This window comes from Varroa destructor, unplaced genomic scaffold (genome assembly GCF_002443255.2).
Source record: "Varroa destructor unplaced genomic scaffold, Vdes_3.0 BEIS01000006.1, whole genome shotgun sequence".
Taxonomy (NCBI): Eukaryota; Metazoa; Arthropoda; class Arachnida; order Mesostigmata; family Varroidae; genus Varroa; species Varroa destructor.
This window is the reverse complement of record NW_019211459.1, coordinates 19,570,103-19,590,425: the sequence shown is the minus strand read 5'-3', so window position 1 is coordinate 19,590,425 and position 20,323 is coordinate 19,570,103. Positions and strand designations below refer to the sequence as shown.

At 37.6% G+C, this 20,323-nt stretch overlaps 1 protein-coding gene and 1 long non-coding RNA gene across 2 annotated transcripts; one reads left to right on the top strand and one right to left on the bottom strand.

Moving 5' to 3' along the window:
* The first annotated feature begins 330 nt into the window (after positions 1-330).
* On the top strand, positions 331-16,791 carry LOC147754960 (uncharacterized). The gene is made up of 2 exons (XR_015330714.1): positions 331-821; positions 15,092-16,791. It is a non-coding gene; the product is annotated as an uncharacterized LOC147754960 (long non-coding RNA).
* Positions 5,591-11,284, bottom strand: LOC111253379 (lipopolysaccharide-induced tumor necrosis factor-alpha factor homolog). Its single transcript, XM_022812674.2, has 3 exons — positions 11,128-11,284; positions 9,782-9,955; positions 5,591-7,658 (listed from the first exon to the last, which is right to left on the bottom strand). The coding sequence occupies exons 1-3, from the start codon at positions 11,150-11,152 to the stop codon at positions 7,507-7,509; spliced, it is 351 nt and encodes a 116-aa protein (XP_022668409.1). The 5' UTR covers positions 11,153-11,284; the 3' UTR covers positions 5,591-7,506.
* Positions 16,792-20,323: the final 3,532 nt, after the last annotated feature.

Here is a 20,323-nt window from a genome sequence, read left to right as displayed (position 1 = left end):
TTGGAACTGAGGGAGAGAAGGTTTACGAGCGAGCGAAATACCCCTAGCCATTCTGCTTGCTTTAAAGAAAAAAGCAATTTTACGAGAACTAGAATAAATTTTCAAGCATTCAAAAATAACCGTCATAGGATATTTCTGTTTTCGGGCTTTAAGATATTTATTATTACGTAGTACGTACTATAGTAGTATGTATGTACTGAGGGAGGAAGAATAGCTTGTTTAGTCTATTGCAGGATTATGTAGGGACCTAGTAACTTTTACAATCGGATCCTTAAGGAGTCTTAAAGTGTTGCGTATCTATTTCACAGTGTTTATGAGATTAAGAAGCTAAGAGCTACTTAAGAGGGCCGCCGAACTGAGATAATTAGTATTTTTTTAGAGAGTGTAAAGGTACATATTCCATTTCTATGTTTCGAGTTAAACGTCCCGTATCACCGATAGGCATTATTCCGTCAGACAGAAGGCTGGCCCTCATCACAAAACGAAGTCTGTCTGTCTATATCCGGCTGCAAACCTAAACCACAACATGCGCTGAAGATTAGGCCGCAAACATGTCACCCACTAAGATATCAGGGGGATATTGCATATTGCCCATCTTCACTTTTATGAGAAACATTTTTCGACTGAACCGCTTTTAACCCAGTTGTTAATATTTGAAAAATTAGAAAAAAAAAGCATAAATTATTTGTAATGGGTCGGATTACGTGGTTCAAAAACAAAAAAAAAAGTTCACGAAGTTTCGCTTGTGCGTGGTTAACTCCCTCATGGTGGACTACTGCATAAACAGCACGAAGATGTAGCCTAAATGTCAATAAAGAGGGGTAAGTGGTCGATATTTAAATAGCTTTGCTTTATAGTTTGCTTTATGTTAGTACTAAAATTCTGAGAAGCGTAACGAAGACATTAATCATTTTTTTTCAATATAGGGCATACATTTAAATATAAACAATATTAAAATAGCATCTTCAGAATGAACGTAGCTTAAATCAGCAAAGACATGATCATATTTAGATCTATAGTTAATATATTTAAATGCTGTGTATTGATGAAAGAGTTGAGAGCCCCGTTCTGAGCAGTATAAAGAATACCGTATGGGTTCCGTTTTCAATCATATTTCAGTTACATAGTTTAGATTTAGCGAGTGAAGCATCAATGAATAAGTAATATTTAGTGAGAATTCACACGACTAGCTTTGAGGTACAGCTTATAGGGTTATCTGTTTCTTTCAACGCATCGTCACGGATATACCTAAAGAAGATGAGATTACTCTACTCTGAATTGAATAATATACTAATCTTCGTTAAGCACAAGAGACTGACTAAGATCTTCTGAAAGGAAAATAGGTATCGTAAACGGATATGCCTTATCCATGGAGTAGATATCAAACAGTGCTCTATTAAGCCTTTATCAATCCTTACGCCAAATTCTAACGTTACTTAAAAGAGTTCGTTACAGAACAACCGATCCTCGCCGATAAGACAGTATTCGCTATTTAAGCACTTCTATTTCATAAATCGACTCGATTTTTGCCACTATGTATTTGTTCTGTTTATCCAGTATGGACAAAAAAAAACAATTTATCTTTACGAAAAATTTTAAACGAGGCAGTTCTGCATAGAAATAACAAAAAGCCTCATATCATACCGTGCAGCATAGTTCTGTCCTACCTACAGAAACTGTTTCGAGTAAAATATTGAAAATTAGTCAGGGAATTTTTGTGATTATACAGCCAAAATTTCAAACGGAAATTAATCGATTATAATAAAAAAGAAAAAATAAGAAAAAAACTTGTCGTCAAGTGATATTTGCATAAAATAAGTGCGAAGTGTCTACTCTATCCGAATGGAAAATACAACCGAGCTTTAGTGCGTATTTCTATCGTCTCGTTAGCTCAGTCTAGGGGGGCATAATTTTCACTTCACACAGGAAAGGATGTCAGCGAAACGTCCTTTCAAGGACCGCTCGCATACTCAAATCCGTTTCCCATAGTTTTACGTAGTTCAGCGCATCTTTCATCAGAATCCAGTGTTACATGCCGTGGATTATTTTCGGCGGTGTTTCATATGCTTTGTTCTTTGCATAACCTTATAGAAAAAATTGGATAGGAGTAAAATCGCAGACCTGGGGCGACCATTTGATGTTATCGCTGCGCAACGAGACGACCCGCCTTGGGAACATGGCTTTAAACAAACTGATTGTTTCCTGTGTGAAGTGGCAGGTTATTTTATCTAGGCAAGACAAAAGGTTTTTTACATCCAGTGTTCGCATTTCGGTGCGGTTTAAATTGTTAAGGACGACGTGGTGTTTAAGTTATTGCATCGACGTCTACCTTGCTCGTGACGCTGTAACTTATTCGCGAATGAGCCAGTTTTTTTACAAATTTCTTAATCGACATTCGTGTTTTTCGCTAACGGAAAGTGCCGACCGTATTATCTGCGACATTAACTAAATATCATCTTAATGGGCTCCTCATCTTTTTAAAAAGTCTTACGAAAAATTATTGCTGAAAAACCGTGTTTCTACAAATCGTGGCTTTTCATCATCGCAGACCGCAACCGCTGCTATGTTTATCGCCCGACAATCTGCTTACCCTAACTTGTTTCCAGAAATGATTTAAGCTCAAAAACGACTCTAGAACACTCTATTTTTGTTTAAAATGCTCGAGTTTCGTGATGCTCCTAATTGCAGCATTCGTAGCTCGTTCAGTTGAACTTCTTTTTCCTTGTGTAGTTTGTGAATAAATGATTGGCTATATGGGAACTCGTGAAGATAAGCTAGTCTTGCGCAGCTTTACGATAAGTGCTTCTTGGCAATATGATTACCAGAATTTCGAGGGTAGCTTGTTTATTTAGAAGGAGACGCACTTTTCATATTGTTTAATTAAAAAACTTTTTCCTACCGTTATTAACCGACAAACACTATTCATTCTGAGTAATAAACTATGTAGAGTTACGAACACATAGAGCTGTAAATCATAGCGACAATAAATAAATTTTTTAAATTAACAGTGTTGCTTTAAAACAATAAAAAATGAACCAAGGTAACATAAAAAATCTATAGTCATTCGACATTCATTGTTTTCGTTTCCTTCACCCAGCATTACATATTTCATGGATGCTAAGACTGTATACTTAGCACTAGACTTCCTAACAATAATCTTTTAGTCTCACTCCCATTTGTCTCTTTACACTCTTAAATACTTAAATTTTCTGAAATCTATGAATAAACTAAACTTATGAATTTCACTATTGAATAATTCAGAGTTAGCATACCGTACAATTTAATACATCCTTTGATTATAACCAGTTAAGCCATATTGGATCAATAAATCTTTCGACAGACTCATGCAAACATAGAAATTCCGTATGCGGATTCGAGGGTCATCTCGTATGCGCTGCCCCTTTCCAGGCGCTATTATGTTTTTTTAATTTGCATAGATTCTGCCCAAGATGACGTGGTTAGCGACGAGTAGATAGCCAGCTAGGCAAACAGTTGTTTGACGCCTGTCGGGCCTTTTGTGGCCTTTCGCTTACGCTAACAGGCGAAACCGGCGATGCAACTGTTTCTCGGCTTCTCAAAGTGGGAAAACATAGGCTATTAACTTAAATACCGCCATAGAGCTGTTTCTGTGGGAGGAATGAGTGATGTCCAGTAGAATGGAAGGCCTAAAACACTTGTCTGCTAGCAGCGAGACGGTCGATGAGATGAGTTACTTTGCTTGCTTTTGCTACTATATATTTCACGTTGCCGGGTCATCTCGGTGGCCGAACACACAAGAAAAGTACGGCATTTGTATCATCATAGCAATATGTATGATATGAGACCATTGACGCCGCGTTTGGCCAGAGCTCTACATTAACGTGTCAGTAGGAAGTCTATACAAAATATACGAGATAGATAGCTCAGGTTTTACACATTCGAACTGATTTGCTATGTGTCAGATAGTTATTTCGCTTGGTTTAATAATAGAATCATAATGAAACTGCTCACAGAGTCGAATCTTACTTCATACTGTTGAATAGATCTTGTAAAAATGGCGAAGCATCTTAGACCAAGTACCTCTGACGAAAATGAAAATATAGCGATGCTAAGCTCTGAGGTAAATTCGGTGCCCTGATGTAGACTCATGGGGTCGGTATGATGCTACGAAGCCAAAACTATTCTCTACTTTATCGCGGCCACTATGGGGAAGGCATCCCAAAGGCACACTCAAACGCAATTAGGACCTACGACAGGATAAACGCTACTGGGTAGCTCTAAACCGCATGCAAACGATTTAACATATGTAATGCAAGCATTTTTTTCCTTCATGTTTATATTAGTTTCAAGAACACAAGTGCTAATACCATGTGAGTAAATACTAAAAGTAACCATAATTTCATCACAGCTTACGACTGTTTGTGGGATATTATGGCCGTCGTTAACGGCTTATACGTTATCGAGTCAAATATTTGATCCCCTTATATATATCTTCATATTTTGCGGACGGTAACACAGCAACGTATGATACATGGAAATTTCAACGTTACGATATGTTATAAATCGACAGCGGCGGATAGTTTCTTGTAAATGAAATTTGTCGACGGACAAAAGCGGTTGCCGTTTGCATTCGTAGTAGAGTAGCGCTAATTAGCCGTCAAGCGTTAACAAAAAATGTTTGATTTCATACCAATTTATGGTATACTACTCATCTAATACAAGCCTAATGTATATTGAAAAACAATCCTGTATAAGGATTTCGTTTAGAGTATTCATTTCGGCAAATATCCCTATAGTTTTCTGGCTTATCTTGTAGAACTTGAATACAACATAAGTGATACCGTCGCATATCAAATTAGTTAAATGCCGAGCAGCGATATGACTAGCAGACTGTGGAAAAAAGCAGAAGCACAATTTCTCCGCTATCTAAGCCTTAGTTAAGTGCTCGGATTTATGCGAAATCACCTAGGCGTATACGACACACAGCATGTTTGTATCGTGCTGATACCGTTGAAGTTTGCAGCCGTGAAGTGTCCGACACGAAAACCACCACACTAGTGATGTTACGTCCGGTATCATAACTTACGGAACTTAAAAAGCTGAGCGAGTGTTTCGCTTAAATAAGCAACGACAGAGTTGAAATGATTATCAATAATGAGGGTGCTATTTTGAACCAAGGCTCACAGATGTTACAAAATAGGCGAATATGTTTCTGTTGGCAAAGGCATGAAATATATTAAAGCAAAGAACAGCACCCCTGCATAATATAGCGATTCTTTTTTAATATATGATAAATTATTCACCTAGTTCACCCACATACTTTTGCCTTGCTGACCTAAGTGAGCTGGTAGTCTCCCTAGGCTTCTAAAGTGCAAACTACGCTATCTAATAGCCATGCATAGTTATAAAAGACCGGGCAGAAAAGTTTTTGTACATCGCGAAAAGATACATGGCATAACGGACGAACGACTACGACCCGGTGGGGCAATTATCAAAATTTTCTCACACTTAGACAATGCTCTTAAACAAGATTTTTGTTATATTCATTCAGAACCTACGAGTCAAGAGCTAGCTATATAAATCTGCTCCGCATGAAAACAGGACATTTGACTTAAAATCATCATATACTAAATTATTGTTCTTTATATTTATTTATATAAGCTATTGCATTGTTCATATGCGGGTGAATGAAGTTGTTGTGCTGTCACGTGACTGTGGGCTTGTATCAGTATCGTGGAGAAAATTCGGTCATTTTGTCGCTTAGATGCGTGAAGTTTTCGAGAGCACTTAAAAAAATGACGAAGCGATTTTTCGATTCTCCAAAAAGATTGTGTACGTAATATGCTAAGTCAAATGTTCATCAAATGAAGCACGTTTCGAATTCAGTACATAAAAGATATGCGTTCAATGCTTAGGTTGTACATTTCTTCGTGGTAATACCCACTTCTGACCTGCCCACCTCAACGTGGACCTGTAACCTCCATTTGGTGAGTTCCGTGAAAGAGGGAAGGGGGTTTTGGCTAACTGATTTTGCGGCTCTTATGCGATGGTACCCTCTACCGTAGGTTGATGAATTTCTAAAAATAGATACCAAACTCACCATGCAGGTACATAGGTGTGCAAATATAGTCGGCAATGTCTGCTGCAAATACGTGTATGTAAACAGCCAAACATCAATGGCGTTTTAAGTGGGTTGTAAAAAACATGTCCTTATAGTAAGAACGTCGGCGAAGAGCAACCTGTCGTACTGATAGATGAACGGGGACCTTCAGATATCCAGTATAAGTACTGCAAAGGGTTTCGATTAAAGATGCTATCTTGTTTGCTAAGTGGATAGTCTATATGATACAACTGAGGAATAGACATTACCTAAACCATATTGCCCAATAGCCAACATCAACGTCAATATCACGGTATAGCAAATATTCCCAAATTGAAAATTACAAGGTGCCATAAGGAGCTCGGCATCGGAAATTCCGTTAGCCATTCATCTACAATTATTGTTTATTTACCAAGCTCTTCATCTCTAACGTGTTACGTAAAAACACCAGAAACATTTTTAACTATTACACTTTAGAAATTGCTCAGGACCGCCTATGGTTGGTGTTTGGTTTAGGCCCAAAGCCTTCAAGTTGATATCTTTATTCCGAATTCACAACTTCTGTCACCACCCTTCTGGATACACCGTGTAACCGAATGCTGCTGAAGTTGCCTGGCCTGCTACGTTAGTCTATTATACCAGACAATACCATCTCCACAGTCAATGCTGAACGGAAAAGTCACCTAATTACTGTTCCTAAACAATGAGTGCCAATATTATTCAAGATTACAGACCAAAGCGGCCGGTAGATGCTGATATTCTATAAAATAAATATTGTAATTCTTTCTACGTGTTTTATCTACGACAAAAAAAAGTGTGTTACCCATTCACCGAGGATCTAGCAAAACAGGCTTCGTGAGCTGTGTGACCCATTAATCATTATCGGCTATAACAAATAGCTCTGAAAATCCTTTGAAGCCAGGCAATCATTCACGTAAAAAAGATCGTTAGTTCAATGCTGATCTTAATGTTACACGTCAAGTATTATGTGTAGCTAGCAGACAACGTAAATACGGATGGTCGTAAAGAGCACAATTTTCTACATGGATTTAAAGAAGAAAAGCAACGTTAACTCAATGACATTTGTCGTTCTCCAGAGAGACTAAAAGCTCACTTTATGTATAGCGTCAGAAGCTATTAAATATATACCCTCGATTCAGATTTAGATAGATAATCCCGTCCGTCTGTAACGAGATGGCATTCCGATATTGTAGATGTAAGTCGTAGGTCTCAATCGCGGCCATGAGGACCTATCTAGGAAAAGATTCGACTACGATGGTGTTAACCATTAGAGGCGATTTCTCGATCAGTTCCCGCGTATCAGATTTTAACCACTGTGTCACAGGCGAATCAGACGAGATTCTTTATGAAGCTTGTCGTGGGCGATCGACACGATCTGACTCGACGTGTAGCGGATCTGAGGACCTTTAGCATCGGTGGTATATGCCGAGGTAGTTATTACACTTTGGACAGCGATGTTCAGCGTTCTTAAAACCCGCTGAGCAGCACGGAAGGAAACAACAACCGCAAAAACAGCCCATAGCCATTAAGATGAACGCGGCAACATAGCTGAACATGCCTGGAAGAGAAATGTTTTGTAAACGTTAATAATTACTCAGTAGGTTTTAGGTAACCAACTAGATAGAACTCTGAACACGTTTGACAGTTGCTTCAATGACGAAACGCGATGTTTGCCGTAACTGCCGCTAACAGAGCTGTTTACTGTTCTCATGACGATAGCAGTCTGAGTATACGTACAAGTTAGACCACTCTCCGATTCCGAGGCTGAAAAGCCTCCTATTTTTCGAGAATAACTTTTTGGGCTGAATTAAATTTTCCTTGGAATAATCCAAGTCAATAAATCTCTAATAAATAAATTTTGTCGGGCAGCCTATGCCACAAGAACACTGTGTAGGAAAATTAGTCATTTTTGCATGGTAACATATTCATATTTTATTACATTCAAGTCAAATCAACAACAAAATTGATCGATGACTAGTTAAATTGCTTGAAGTCAAAGGCCGCTATTGAGAGATACGATTAATCTTTTATAAGTGAGCGACATATTGACGAATACCCGCCCTTCACTTTTGATTTACCCTCACTCTTAAAGTGAACTGCTCTGAATAAAAGTGGTTACTATTTTAATTATGCCATCGGCGTGGAAATAACTTGGCAAGAATGCTCATGCAGATTGCGACAATATGCGCAGTTGAATCCATACTTAGACCGTACCCTAAAAGCGGATGCCGGCTGTTCACTAACCCATCATTAGATATAAAAGAAATGCCGTACACACGAACGGCCATGTTACGAACTACTAGCGCTTCTACCATAAAATCTGCCAATTATCCATAAAATATTCCAATAAATATAAGACCCGTTGTTTTCTACATCCTTTGTCCATTATACAGGGCTAAAATGTCTACACGTGGTGATTTAGTTTTTAAATTGAATTAAAAAACAACACACTTTATGGAAGTCAGCCATTTTTGGTACTGGACTTAAAGTCGAAAAATGTATTACAATTTGCAAGGGGTAATATCTTTATCCACGTTCATATTCTATTTGTTCACGCGCTATCATGTTCAATTCGCATTGAAAGGAACGCACTGCACAGCTCTAAATGAAGCCATATAATAATAGTGTATAATATTTATTTTCAAGATCCACGTAAAATAGTTCATATTGTTAAGGCTTACGGAAAAGCTGCTGAAATCGGCTCTGATGGCTTACTGAACTGGGATATATTCGATACGTTTTTCAAATGAAGCTCCGAAATCGTTTGCTGAACTTTCCTAGATGGGCAATAGAGGTTGATGGAGCTGTCTGCTATCGTGAAATCTAAACGTTGAACAGGGGGGCGAAAGAGCGGAGAATCGACCACTGCTTCGTATATGCATGTGACATTGAGGAACCCTCTAACATTTATTAGAGCTACTTGTGACATTAAAAAATAGCTAACTAGTACTCCACGAAGCTCATTATTAATTGATATAGCTGAAATCTGTCGCATGTATGACCTCTTTTTTGATTCCAACTAGTCGCGTACTGCCTTCTGGTTGAAGTCATACCATTCATCACTATTGCCACTACAACTCTTTTTTCGGGACCATATATCGAGCAGGAAAGTCTAAAGTGTAAAAAATTTTTGAATTATAACCGTAAGCGTAATGAAAGCAGGCACACTCATACGGCTTGTCGAGGAAATCTGAAAACATTTCTGTCGAATCTGATCATGTTGGTCAGAGGTTTGACTCTCAGTGGTCATCATTTCGGAACACGCTGATGTGATGTCGAACTCTAATGTCTAGATAATCTTTAACACCTGAAAGCAGTTAGCGACGAGCTAGAGTTAACTGCTCAATTCTAAAATTCTACTTAAAAACATCGAGTGTCGAAAGCTGTTTCTCTAGAGCTTTTCATTATTATAATTTATCGATAGGTCGTAGGTTGAGAACAATCGTGGAATACTAGTTGTAACGAGTGTTCTAATTTTGTTGACGGTAAAGAGGTTGGTATCATAAGCCGGTTCAGCATAAATCACATGTTCGAATCTGACATGCTAAATCACACAAGTATTTCTTTAAACAGGCGCTTCCGTTTACATCAGACTTTAACAATCTTATGCAATAGGCCATTGATCACTAGGGTAAGTTGATTTTAGGTAAGGCAAAAACACGCAACCCAAGGTCTACTAACCGGCGCTGTACTCGATGTCGGTCATAACGTGCATGGCGCAATATGGACATTGAATCTTCATCTGGTGGGGTCCGTAGGCTACAGAAGGTGCAGGCCAGGGACGTGGTGAGTTTAGAAGCACGCTTCCCTCAGATCCACCATCCGGAGATGGTGAATGTGTCCTTTGAAGCCGTCCTGGAAAGAAACAGGGGTAATAAGTATTCGATAAAAGCGCGACATGCTATTAGAAAATGGCTTCGTTTCGCCTCTGGAAAACTCCTTGTAGGAGTCCAGCGGCTGCGATCCCAAACAAGTACGCTCGAAGCGATGTTCCACAAAAAGCGCCTTTAACGTGAAGCTGATGATATAAAAGATCTTGTTCCTCATACTTTAAACCATACGTCTAACTAGAAAAAAGGTAGGTGAAAAACACCACTGAGGTCAATTTTGCAAACCCCCGAACAGGAATGATTTCCTTGATTCCCAGTTCCAGCTTAGTATATATCATCAGCAGAAATAGATAGTCAGGTCGATGTTGAGAGCGCATGCGGGATCCGCCCGAGACACTCACGATGCTTGAATGCCGCCCACCAATTAAGCGATGTGGAATCTACCATATTTTCCTAGCTCTTCAAGAGCCGCTACTGCCGAAGAAGTTCGACTCTTTTTCCAAGGAGGTATGGGCAAACCCATTTATGCACGCTGCAATATCTAAGAATATACTTGTAGTAGTCAACGATAGAGACCTGAATCAAGGATTTATAGAACAATTCTCTGAGAAAAGGTGGAGGCCTATTCGTGACTAATGCCTATTAAACAAGGATCCTCTGCTGCACATAGCCCAATCTGAAAGGAGTTCGATCTAGCTAGCACTATATAGCAATAGTTACCTAGCTTATTTCTAAACACACTGTCGTAGACAAAGCGTTGCGTAAAAGTTAACAGTAGCAGCGGGTTGACTCCCTTCTTAGTGCCTACATAACCTTAGCTCATAACTAGCCATATAAGCTACACCAAGGTCATTACTATTTATAATGTACCCTTCGAGTACGGTTGCCACTTTTTTGATTGAGTTTAACAGAAATGAAAATTAGACAAGTGTATGTACAAACGTAGATAACTTCCCCTATTGCACACGTCGATACCCCTCTATATTTATTTCTGATAGAAGAAATCATATCCGCATCTTTACAAAGGTGCCAATTGCACTTAACGAATATCGAGATTGCCATACCGACGAGGTCACTTCAGATCAGTAATTATCACTTACTGCTTCTGATATTCGTATTACACAAAAATTGGTTTTATATTATATAAGGCTAGTCATTGCGAAAAACGTTATCACAGTTTCCAAAGCAAATGCTCACCAACATCGTTGCACGGATAACTCATATTTGAGGGTTCTGTTTTGGTTCAGCCACGAGTGTGTTAGTCTGTAGTTGTTTATTTAATATAAAATAGCGGCCCGGTGTTTTGCTGTCAACTCTGACGGCCGTTGCGGTATCGGAAAGGGCGTAGACAAGGTGGGTGACCTACCTAGCCTTGCGTTCTGTCACCGCCTCGAAGCAACACGACTCAGGCCACTGAGGTTGGTGAGTTACAGCAAAACTGCTGAAGCCCGTGAAACTCAGTTGCTCACCCAATAGATAAGGGAGGGTCAAGCGTGCGCGAGCTCTTTTTGACGTAGGCACTCATCTTTCAGAATCTGACTAAATCGTCGAAGGAATGAACGACTCTCTAAACGCGTATTCTGTGCTACTTTCATATATGTCTGCTGGTTTCAATTTATGTATAGAAAATTACAGTGGTTCCGAATGAGGCCATTAGGACTCGAAGAGCTTGTTTATTACTATTATTCAATCAAAAATATGATATTCTTTGAAATTAACTTTCCAGCTACGTATGAATAATTCGATGAGTCTTTTTCGAAAGTACGATGCTACACTGTTTTGACTGGCCCGTGACTTTTTACATGGTTACAGAAAACTACAGTTATGCATAAACGCGGAAACTCTCATTGGCTCTAAGCAATATTTACTCTCGTCAGGTTCTAATTTTATCATTTGGAAACACGAACTTCGTAACAGAGTCTGGGCACAAAAATCTTTAGGTAGCTTATTAAAAGCCGGACGAAAAAGGAAGAATATCTGCTACCAGCTTATATGTGCATATTTAAGTGGACTGAAAACCGTCGTTTATTTCTATTTCACCGCAGAACTCCATTACTTTTAATTACGTTAATCCTTCGAGCAAAAAAAAAATCGTCCGATCATATTTTCCACATGATGCATTGCCTTATTGTTGAAGGACAATAACTACTGTTTTTTTTTATGTTACTTGAATTATTTAATCTAATAAAATTGACATTCTGTTTTTTTTGAGATATGAGAAACATCTATATAGAACCGCGCATATTTTTAGCGCGTTCCTAAGAACAGGTTTTTTGGAAGGGTGTGGAACTGCCGCGACCAAAATGAAAAAGGTGGAATAGGCCTTGTGCACCGAAAAGCGAAAACATAATGCCGCGGTACTTCAACCGACTTGAGCGTATATTATAGACACACAAGCATACCTATGTTGTACTCTTACTATATCGAAACAAAGAACTGCTCAATGTACAGTTAGCGACGGTCCTAGAACACTTAAAATCTAGGTTATGTTGTCAAACATAACTATAATTAAATCATTGGCTTAGAAATACATACCCAATCATTTTTCGAATAACAGGAACGGAAATCGTGTAGAATATTCTTCAGAGCATGCCAGACACTGGTTAAAATACCTGGCACTGCCTGTTTTTACCTGTAACCGAAAATTAGCGTCCTCTAAGGCAGATTTTTCTAAGTTGTCTCTCTTCCGTTTTTCTTTGCAGATAAATGTCATTATTTAGGTCTGTATTTACGGAGTAAATAAATGACATTCAGGGAATTTCCAAGTACCAGTCTCCTCAGTTGCCTTCAGGCAACTATCCGTCCGTATATAGTAAATGTTTTGATCAAATATTTATATATTTTTTCCAAATTAATGGCCAATTAAAAACAAATTATAATTATTATTATTATTAAAAGAAAATATTCCTTCATTTAAGATTCTGCGCAATCAGTTCGATTGGATCATTGAAACAGGCAAAGAAATCTGCTAGCAACCTGAAATATAAGGAACTCCCATTGAATTTTCTTTTATTTTTATAGCTTATAAGTTTTGTTGCACGTTGGCTATTGCAAATGAACCTATAGCTTCGATCATACGCAACTTTAAAGTTCTTCATTGTTCACTGAGCACTTATTAGTTGACATACTAGCTTGTCTGTGTTTAGGATAACGGCGTTCCGTTACCGCATGTCGTGCAATTCTATAGTAGATCTGAAAATGATAGTAATATATGTTCTTGAAATCGTTTTGAGACGACTGTCTTAGCAGTCCTTAAAAAATCAATGTTTTAAACAACAAATAGAGTTTCTAACACTTTTGTCATCTTGAAAAATGCGAACGAATCTCAAGGAAAACAATAGTCCGTATCAGCTGAAAAAAACAAATTAGTTTTTAAATATTATTTCTGAAATTCTTCAACAAGATATAGGATTTATAGGAAAGAAGAATTCGTAGAGAGATCAACCTTGAAATTTATTCTAGTTCATGTTTTCCATTATGTCCTACCTTAAGGCCACGCACCAAGATGTTACTCTTCAACGGGCACGCCTCTCGCGCTCTCAATAACACTAGGCCAGTTCCTAGATCAACCCTTCATGAAAATTATGATGTCTTAGTCAAAACTACTGCTCAAAAGATACTGCATGATTGTCAGAAGAACGACTGAGTCTATCCTTAAATTTGTCTTTAAGACAGAAACGATTGGCAACTAGTACGGTAAAACCAATCTTACCCGAAATGGATGGAACCAGAATTTATTTGTTTCATGGTTTTTTGTCTTTTTGCGTTTATAAAACTGTTACTTTAGTACCCGAAGGATACTGGATATGATCTTATAACACAACTGTGGAAAATATTTATCGAAACCTACTTCAAGTCAAGAATCTTGTCAATCGTTTAGGTTTCATAAGGTGAAACCTTGGGTTACCAAGGGTTTCACTTAACAAAGACTTAGACGGAACTTGAATGATTCTAAGTAATACTTGCTTCTAGTAGAAGTAATCTGTTGATCAAACATGAATGGGTCGTTTGTTTCATATTGATTTGATTATCTTAATTTGTTTCTTTCGAAAAAAGCTCTCCTTGGATGTAACACACTTATGCTACCGTTTTTTCCAGCCCACGAAACGCTTTTCTGGTTCAGCTTACCTACTGAGTTTTCTCCTTACATCTTAAAACGCTCCAAGAACAGCTCCTTTTTCACACAAAACCCAACGAACGTTCGTTGTTTCATTTGGACGGAACCGTAGAAAGCTCGATATATAGGTTTATGTGACCAGGAAATTCGCGATTACGCCAAATTGTTAAGAAACTTCACCTCTGTGTGGGCAGAGACCTGCTATCTTGCCAAGACAAACATGAATGACAAGCTGCCATATTCTGACGCGACTCATCAAAAGACTCATTCATTTCTGACTAAAGGGTTATATGAAAAATGCCAACATTTTTCAAGACGCATTTTAATTACTACCTGCTGAATACTCCTCCAGCCGCTCGGGTACCATAAAACAAGTGAAATCTAACGTTATAGCCCTATATGTAGCACCATTGAGGACTACAGAATGTTGTCTCGAAATCACAGTTTCACCGCAGTGACTGTATACCTAAGGTAATATTTACGGGTCTATGTATTAAAACGCAGGCTGCTTTCCGCTCCTGATGCACAGACATGCCCTCAAGCAGTCAACCCTCTGCATGCTGGCACTTGTTGGAATACCTTGATCTATTATAGGTGGCGCAAAATAGTCAGAGCTGCGCAGTTATTTGTGTGCTTTGTAATCTAAATTCTATATAGAACCCCAACGTTATTTATTTCACATTAACTCCAAAGCAGATACGATCTTATACTAGCTGTCTATATTAATGTCTATATACATATGATATATATCTATGTATATAATGTCTATATTAATATCAATAATGTTACTACATATTGCTTTTTAGTAAGTTGAGACACTGTTTATGCTTTATTATGAGTTATATTTGCTGATAGGTTGTTTCACGGAAGTAATATGTGGATTACTATACTCGGGGTTCTATCACTATACCCTTCAAGGTCAATGCTATGCTTTTACACTATAACCCCACGAGGAACGGACATTTTTTTTCTTATTCAATAGCGCTCTGAAAATAACCAATATGGTTGATATTGACGATTAATTTTTAATGTTCGTATCTCCAGAAGACCCATCTGAAGAGTTCGAAATTTCGTTCTTAGGATTCCTGAAACCAAAGGCTTCCAGCAGTAGATCCTTCATCGATTAAAAGGTTTGTCCGACGACCTGTCTTTGCCGCTCTAGCTTTAATACGAGCCAGACGCCGCCGCCGCTCGTGTGTGTTGACCCGGGGTCGATAAAAATTGAATGGCTAGGAAGGAGGACGTAGACTTTATCGTCAAGAGCACTCGAATTCAACCTAGCACTGGCTTGTCTCATACAGCCGAATCGAATACAAATGTACAAAACGGATCTAACGCCGCCATTAGAACAGAAGGTCGCCAAGAAATCTTTGACAACGAATATTGAAATTTTGTGAAGAACTGGGTCGCAAGGGGTGACATTGATAAAGGACTCTTCAGCGACTCTGTAAGATACCCGCTGGATCCTTGTAAACCTGCTTTAGATCGAAACACCAAGAACGTCCCGCCTGGGAATGAGAGAAAATAACGCGACTGTTAATATTGCAAATGACATTATATATTGTTAGTAGCATGTGATTAACATTGTTTCTAGAAAAGGCGATTAATAACTAACCATGACAGTAACTACACAAAGTGCAGAAAAAGGTTCGGCATGTAAGAATAGCGACAAAACTAATTGTGATTTAACGTGAGAGACCACGCAAGCATTGGTTATATAATACTAGGGTGCCCCTGTCACAAATTGTTCTTCTGAACGAAATTGGTTATCAACCTCTTTTTCGCTAAGAAATATCTCATTGTCCTATACAGATGATGTTGGGTTATCTTTCAAACAAACACATTCAAAATGACTGTCTAGCCATTAAGGTGACAGCGGGACGTACCCCGGGGTTCTAGACGGCATCATTGCTATGAACAAACATGGTCATCAAAGGTCTCTTACATTTGAGGACTACGCCGCAGGATGTGGAGTTCTGAACAAAAACTGATAATTTAACATATATCAAAAACTGATAACAGTAACCTCAGTTTGGAAGCAAAGAGGCTATAAGGACGCACGACGTACCGATGAAAATTGTGTAACAGGTAGAGGAAAACAGCCTTACATCGGCCTCAGTCAATAATAAGGTCGTCATTTCAGTTTACAGGGATAAGTGCTAATACAACACGCTGAAAGGATGTTGCATAAAAGCCTAATACATTTTTTTACTACAAAATGCGTTGACAGGCCAAAAAATGTCTTACATATTTCTTCACTTGAATGTTCACAAGACATAAAGAATCCGAAACTACCCCCACTTAGTAGGTTAGACCTTATTAGATATTTATGTCAATAACTGCAAGCAAGGCTCGAAAGACAATGCAATCGTCACCTCAGTGAGATGTGCGGGACTCGAAATTTCTCAAGAAAAAAGAGGATTTCTCAAGAAAAATACTGTGGTCGGAAAGAGAATAGAAAATGGCTGAGAGAGTTCGCTTGAGACGGTAATTGATCAAATTGTAAATTGGATGCCGCATACAAGCACTTTTTCCAAATTACCCGACAAACGCTACTTATACAATAAAAAATAATTAGGATAGTGCCATGCTGGCAGCAAAACAGGTAAGTGATCCATTCGAATTCTTAACTATGTCATACCTATAGTCATTGTATTTTAAGGCGTGTGTGTGTATGATCACATTGTATGTTGGTTTGTGTGTTTTCAAGCCTAGCAAAACAAATAAAAAGATTAATGAATTTAGTTCGTTATTTTACATTATCGTCTTCGGAAAGGTAGCTATGGATCAATAGTTTCATATGTTATTGTCCATAAATTGGTTTTCGAGACCTAATAAGCTGTCGAACTTTCGCATATTGCAGAACGTTGTCTGGTAAAAGAAATAAAGAGATATAATTGTTATGTTCAGGACGTAAAAGCTTTACTAGTTTCAATAAGACGTATTCACCTTTGTCGAATATATCACAAGGTAAAATCTTTTTGTTTAAGACTGTTAAGCATTTAACAATGCAAACAGTTAGCTTGTTTTTGAAATATTTTCAAGTTTACCACATTAGAGGGAGTTGTGTCTGCATAGTGCATAATGTGCTTTACAAGAAGGCCAAAAATACTGAAACTATCATTTGTTTGTATTTCTTCAATGAATTTCTGTTGTTAATCGTGAAATTCTTGCGGGAGGTACATAGACTATCCTAAACGGTTTATGGAACACAAAGCACAGACTACATAGTGTAGCTTCAACTTTGCCGCTCACGAAGTTTCTCTGAAGCGGAAGTTGGGTACCTGGTACTCTGATCCAGGCGATATGAAAGCTTTTGATAAGTTAAAAAATTCGTTGTGTTTGTGAACATAAAAGTATCGACCAATAATAAATGCGTTTCCGGAAATACCTATACTGTTCAATGTACGATTCCAACAGCAAAGTGTGCTAGTGTACCAGCCAATACTGACACGTCTCTGTAAATTCTTCTCACCAAGAGAAAGCAACACGGCTTTTAACATCGAAAGACGAAATAGAAGTCAAAACGATGACTTGAAAAACGCATCCGAACAACCGTAATTGAACCGTAACCGCATTGAAAATCGTCCGAGCGGGTCTGGCAGAGCTACAGAAAAAGTACAAGGAACAAGAAGCCCTTAGAGATCACTCTTGAAAATTGACAGATGAACTACAATATGAAGTCTAACTCGAAGACAAGTATATACTTGTAATGCTATTTGAAGGAAAAAAGACTTGATTTTTTTTTATTTACACTAACAATATAGTGTAAAATAGTGTAAACAGCAAAAAAAAGCATGGCCCTCAGGTTATACGTCTGCTGGTAGCGAAAAGAACTAGCTGGATTGAACGTGAAAAAACTTCGAAGAGCTGCAATTCTGCTTTAGCAACGGTACTACTAATACCGTTATTACTATTCTATAGAACTTCTCTAGCTTCCTTATAAAAAAAACCGAAGCTCCCTTTTGAAGGTCTTGAACATTTAAAAAAAAAAGACTTAAGCTAGATAGCCAACAGAATCGACTGTTATTGAGGTTTCGTCATTAACTGAATCACCGGCACAGCAAATATTCGAAGCTTTATTAAAGTTTCTTTATAAACCTTTTTGGCTAACTTGACTTATGTGATAACAATTTGCATAAACAATGGAACGAATAAATTAACTCCCCAAAAAAATATAAACTAGTACACTTTGTAGAGATAATACAGAATATTTCAGCGTAATCTATAATATAACTCCGATAATAATAACATACCATGGCCTCTGGTGCTAACGGAGCTGCCTAGTTGTACCATTATAACAATAAAACATGTACTTGAAGAAAGAAATGCATTTTTTGTTGAACCCGAAAAATGACGTTGAATTCCGTTTATAGCAATCTAACGATTTAGTGGTATTAATTTTGTTTCTAAATTAAAAGCTCTATTGACTGCGGCACTCTGAAAAGCGCAACTCTGTCTTTATGTTACCCTGCAACATACGTTCCACTTCCTTACATGGATTATCCTATCCTGTCGTCACAACTCACTCGCCACATCACCGTTGTTAGTTACCTTATTCAAGTTTTGCCATTGTATATTGTTTTACTACAGTTATTTCATTATGGTGAAACTGACCTTGAATTTCAATATCTCTGGCAAATGCTTTACCTGTCCAAGGAAAAACAATGTCAACCCATAGGCACTCTAAATAATTTTCGAAAAAATACGATACTCGACCTCAGCGGCAAAAATCGGGATAATCAGTTTTTCTTCTGAAACCAAATGTAACATGTATTATGTAAAAATAAAAAAATTAAACGATATTTTCATTTGAGTATTTAATCAGTTTTCAGTTATTGTTGAAAAAACCAGCTCAAAAAGTACTTTCTTTCTCACTTGAAATTTGCGCAGAGGGCTTTTTTTTATAATTTTTGAAAACAAAATGGATTACTTATTTCTCATCGAACAAAACCTACCAAAAAAAGAGTTTAAATCGTAAGATCTGTGTTTGAGATGCTTGGCAAACTTTCACTTTCAAAATAAAGGATATATAATATAGTTGGATTAGACATTTATTATAATGTCTAATTCAAGGTATCTTATTATACATACCCTGAATTTCGTGTATCACTATTAAAACTGTTCACTACTATCAAAATCACTATAGGTTTTTATTAAAAAAAAAACTAATTTCATTTCACAACTAGACCAATTAGCTTAATTGCGATTAGTTCACAATCTAAGAGTACGTTCTCGTTTTTGGTAAGACACCCCGTAAATCTCAGAGGACACGAAAGTAGTAAAAGAGTGCATTCCAAACTTTGATTCAGTCTTTTGTTATTATTTCTCTCATTCACACACCCACAAATAGAGTTCCGGTCAAAGATTGAGTACTGCAGATGGGCCCCTGTACAATCTTCGCAGCCCTTACGATGATTCATAGGTCTGAGACAAAACGCGGTTACATAAATAAGAAATTTCTAAATCAGTTTTGAGCCTATTTGAAATACAAATATCTCACAGCAACTCAATTATTAACTGCGGAGCTTTTACGGAAAATTAGCCATTTAGATTATTGTATTCAACCAAAAATGTGCGACGGGTGAGGTCTTTCTGTTAGTACAGATATTGAAATAATCAGAAAAATGTTATTAGATACGTTTTACAAAGGTGAACGTTCGGTGACTTCTAAATGTCATGTACACGATTCTTACTTGTTCCATTATTTTTAAAATTGCATCCCAAGCAGACTGTATATTCAAGTCTGAGAACAGATTGTCAGCAATGTGTTGACGCATTTGCTGATGGTCATATCTGTTTGACCCGGTACATGTTTCAAGATTTCGAAAATCGGATTTTTGCTATTAAGCATACCCAATTTAAAAACAAACTTAATTTTAATTGAAAAGTAGTCATGTATAAACTTTATGTTTATGTACGTAACCTGATGTCTTTAGGTATGCTTGGGTAATGTTTAACGACAATTTTTTCAAAATGCATTTGCTAGGAGGTTTCATTCTTTGGAAACTTTATATCTGAGTAAGCTAAATTACTAGCGTTACGTAACTTGAATTTTTTTTGGAAACATTTTTTATTTTAGCCCGTCGTCACAATAACAATGTTACGGCGATTTTCTGCGGCGGTAATTAACAAACTCTGAAGAAATTTGAACATCATAGACTATTTTTTAAATCTAGAAAGTTTTAGGAATATTCGATATTTCCTGTATCTTTCCAACACTTACGCACATGCAAAGTTAATAAACTACAGTCCAGGCCTCAAAAATAATATATA

What these genes read in the sequence shown, in the direction of transcription:
- LOC111253379 (XM_022812674.2), bottom strand. Translation starts at nt 11,152, where the DNA reads ATGAGTTATCCGTGCAACGATGTTG. An exon ending in TTATCCGTGCAACGATGTTG is followed by an intron (nt 9,956 to 11,127) that starts GTGAGCATTTGC and finishes GTTTCTTTCCAG; the next exon opens with GACGGCTTCAAAGGACACAT. An exon ending in CGACATCGAGTACAGCGCCG is followed by an intron (nt 7,659 to 9,781) that starts GTTAGTAGACCT and finishes TTTCTCTTCCAG; the next exon opens with GCATGTTCAGCTATGTTGCC.